Raw genomic sequence first — 3,627 nt, 5'->3', positions numbered from 1 at the left:
GGGGCAGCGGGACTGTGCTCCCGTAACCCTGTTACGAACGGTGATACGAAATGTCTCCGGGGGACACGTCCTGCCCCCCCGGGCTCTGTGTTTCAGTGTGGCGCCATGTGGACAAGGGAACGGCGGAGGGAGCGGTGGACGCGATGCTGATCCATGGGCAGGGTAAGGGGGAGGTGCTGGCAGCGCTCTGGGCTCAGCCACCCGTCCCAGCACGGGCCGGACTGGCACAGCTCGTTGCTCTCTCGGTCCCTGGTGTGCGCTGGGTGTGAGTTGTCCCTCCCCTCTCCCCGGGCAGATGCCATCACTGTGTCCAGCGCTGGGCGGATCCTGCGCTCCTGGGAGACCAACATCGGCGGCCTGAACTGGGAGACATCCCTGGACACCGGCAGGTGGGATCTGCTGGCTGCTCTGGATTTTCCCCTTAGAGTGCTGGTCTAGGAGGGGAGAAAGGGATCATGGACCTTGTCTAGTGTTGGATTATACAGGAAGATTAGTTAGATGTAAAGATTCCGAACTAAATTTTGGATGAATTCTTTTTGAATTCCTGAACCTTGCACAGAATCCCAGAAATATGGAGGGTGGAAAAGACCTCCAAGATCATCGAGTCCAACCTGTGACCCATCACAACCTGTCACCTAGATCAGAGCACTGAGTGCCACATCCAGTCATTCCTTGAACTCCTCCAGGGATGGTGACTCCACCACCTCCCTCGACAGCCCCTTCCAGTGCCTGACAGCCCTTTCCATGAAGAAATTCTTCCTGATGTCCAACGTGAACCTCCTCGGGCACAACTTGAGGCCGTTTCTTTTCATCCTGTCCCTTGTTCCCTGAGTCTGACCCCACCTGGCTGCGCCTCCTGGCAGGGAGTTGTAGAGAGAGAGAAGATTCTCCCTGAGCCTCTTTTTCTCCAGGCTGAGCTCCCACAACTCCCTCAGCCATTCCCAACATCCTTAACTCTCCAGCCCCTTCTCCAGCTCCATTGCCCTTGCAGTTAAATTCAATACTGTTTCTTAGCAAACAAGTAAAAGGAACAGATAGAAACTTACTCTCACAGATAGATTTTCCCTTTAACTGATGTTTAAATCTACAACATTGCACATGTGTCTGGTTTGGGCTGTTTGGATTCCAGCCTGATCCTCTGTTGAGGTCGTCAGGGACAGAAAAAGTAGGATGCAAATTGCCCTTCGAGACTGATGTTATAAAGTCTTCAAAGGGATTAGTGTGTGTTTTTTGCCTAGAATACAATAATTTCCTATCTCCTGTCTCTGGCCTGTGCCTAGTTTCCAGGTGGCTGCTCTGGTTGGGCTGCAGGATGCAGTGAAGTACGTGGCAGTGCTGAAGAAAGGAGCCATCTCCCTGCACTACCTGTCCAATGGGCACCAGAAGTGGGTGGAATATTTGCCAGAGAGGTGAGAGCACATTGGAAGCAGAGGTGGAAGCTCCTGGCAGGGAGCCTGGAGCAGGGCACAGGGAATGGTGCTGCACTTGCCTTCTGTTTCTGAAATCAGTGGTGTGAGAAGATGATGCTTCATGGTTCCACCTCTCTTGCAGTGACAGCACTCAGTACCAGCTGCTGTATTCCCATGGCACTGGAGTGATCCATGTGGTTGGAATTGTCCCCCGGAGCCACCTGAGCATCTTGACATTCAGTGTAGAGGATGGAGAAATTACAAGACAGGTAGTGCTCAACTCTGGAGCTAAAGGACCAGATTTGATGTTAAATGTGCCTGATGGGCTGAGGTGCGGTGGGCAGAGCAATCAGTTGTGGGACAGAGAAACTTCCCTGTCACTGAGACCTTTCCTGCAGGAAAATCCCTGCAGGAAAAACGATGGATCTGTCTGCACTGAATCCCATAAACCTCAGGCTGACACATAGTTTCTCTCAGCCACGGGTTAAAATAATTCAGAGTGACTTTCTTGGTGGGTTTGTGCTGCTGACAGCCTCCCCTGCTGCCTGTGCTCCCCTGCAGGTGACAGTGGCAGCCCCATGGCTGCAGAGCCTGGAGGGGGTGTGTGCCATGGTGGGAGAGGCTGTGCTGGTGTGCCTGGACAAGGACTCACACTCACTGCATGTCTGCTCCTTGGAGGCAGACCAGGAGATGAAGCAGATCCCTCTGCAGGTGAGGAACACTGGATAAGCATTGTGTGTAATTCCTTGTCTTTGTTCTGGTGCCTGACTGAGCCTGAGGTGAGATATGGAATGGCTGAGGAGGTGTGGGGGACTGTGATCCATAAACTGAGGGAAGGAAGAGAAAGCTTTTTGTTTGGTGCTCCTTCTGGATTGATGTCTTCAGAGCCTCCCTGGGAGCCTCCCTGCTTCTGGTTTGTTTGTCCTTGCAGGGAAGGATATCCACATCCAGGGAATCTCTCCATGCAGCTTGTGCTGCTGCTGAGAGCAGGTATTTAGTCTCAGTGAGGAATAAGCATTCCTGAGCACACCTTCTCATCTCCCTTTCAGTTCCTGGAGCTGGAGTTTGCAGATGACTTCCAGGCCAGGATCCTGGCCACTCAGCCCAGTGTGCTCAGTGCCTCAAGGACTCAGTTCTTCCTGCAGCTGTCTCCCACCCAGTTCTGCCTGCTGCAGTACAAGGATGGGCTGCTCAGCCACCTCCGAGACTTCCAGCAGGTACTGACACAAAGGACACACTGAGGGGCCCAACAGCAGCCTAAAATTCATCCAGGGGATGTCATCTTAGGCCAGCTGACAGGTTTTAAACATCTCAGCACATAATGGCTCAAAAACCTGTGGCAGGTCAGCTGTTCCCATCTTTATCAGAAGTATTTTCAGTTTTATAAGAGGTCCATTTTTATCAGGGGGACACAATAACATTTAACATGTGGCTGTGAATATATTACCTGGTTTTAATTCCACTGTAGCTTTATTTATTTCACAGGGAGTTTGGGGATTTTCTTGGGGTTTTTGTAATGATTTCTTGCTCTTATTTCACTCCAGGCAGCTCTGGTGAGTTTTGCAACAACAGGAGAGAAGACAGTGGCTGCTGTCCTGACCTGCAGGAGTGAACTGGTTAGCACAATTCCTGTTCCCTGGAACCAGCACAGCTGTAGGGATATCACTGGGGATTCCAGGAGTGTTTCCCAGGCCTAGGGATGGGGAATCACTGCAGGAAGAGGAGGGTTGGAGTAGCCTCAATGGTGATTCAGGCAGGGCTTGTCCAGCTCAGGCTGTGTCTGGCTTGGTGAAGTCCATGTCCTGTTAAGAGAAACATGTGACCTAGGAATGGGCTTTCCTGATCCATAGAGGATTTCAGTCCTTGGGGATACCAAAAAAAAAACCAAATCAGGAAAACCAGTATGTAGTAGAACAGAACTGTTTCCTGCCTGGTTTCATAGCCAAGCTGAGCCTTGTCAGGGACTCAAAACCTGTTTTGTGTTCTGCCTGGGCCCTGCAGCCTTTTTACACCTTCTCATCCTCACCTCAGAAACCTGGAAGTTCTGATGGCCTTCCTGCTGGAGGTGCTGTGGAGGATGCTCGGAGGCAGGTACGAAGTGCTCTTCTTCCCAAGGGTGTTTTTGTCCCTTTTATTCCCTTGTATGCAGGAACAGAATGACAAAGGTGCTCCAGCAGCTTGTGGAGGTCGATGTTTTGTAGCAGCTCCATGTCTATAA

At 51.4% G+C, this 3,627-nt stretch overlaps 1 protein-coding gene across 1 annotated transcript in view; it reads left to right on the top strand.

Annotated features, from left to right (window-relative positions):
* Positions 1–102: 102 nt before the first annotated feature.
* The window catches only part of EMC1 (ER membrane protein complex subunit 1), a 10,433-nt gene continuing 6,908 nt past the window's right edge, over positions 103–3,627 (top strand). The window contains exons 1-8 of the mRNA XM_009081999.1: positions 103–162; positions 296–389; positions 1,281–1,409; positions 1,552–1,678; positions 1,971–2,120; positions 2,459–2,626; positions 2,954–3,025; positions 3,441–3,500. Coding sequence (XP_009080247.1) covers positions 144–162; positions 296–389; positions 1,281–1,409; positions 1,552–1,678; positions 1,971–2,120; positions 2,459–2,626; positions 2,954–3,025; positions 3,441–3,500 — 819 coding nt within the window. The 5' untranslated portion in view covers positions 103–143. The remainder of the gene's footprint in view (positions 163–295; positions 390–1,280; positions 1,410–1,551; positions 1,679–1,970; positions 2,121–2,458; positions 2,627–2,953; positions 3,026–3,440; positions 3,501–3,627) is intronic.

This window comes from Acanthisitta chloris, unplaced genomic scaffold (assembly GCF_000695815.1).
Source record: "Acanthisitta chloris isolate BGI_N310 unplaced genomic scaffold, ASM69581v1 scaffold11659, whole genome shotgun sequence".
NCBI classification, from domain to species: domain Eukaryota; kingdom Metazoa; phylum Chordata; class Aves; order Passeriformes; family Acanthisittidae; genus Acanthisitta; species Acanthisitta chloris.
This window is presented reverse-complemented; position numbering and strand designations above follow the sequence as displayed.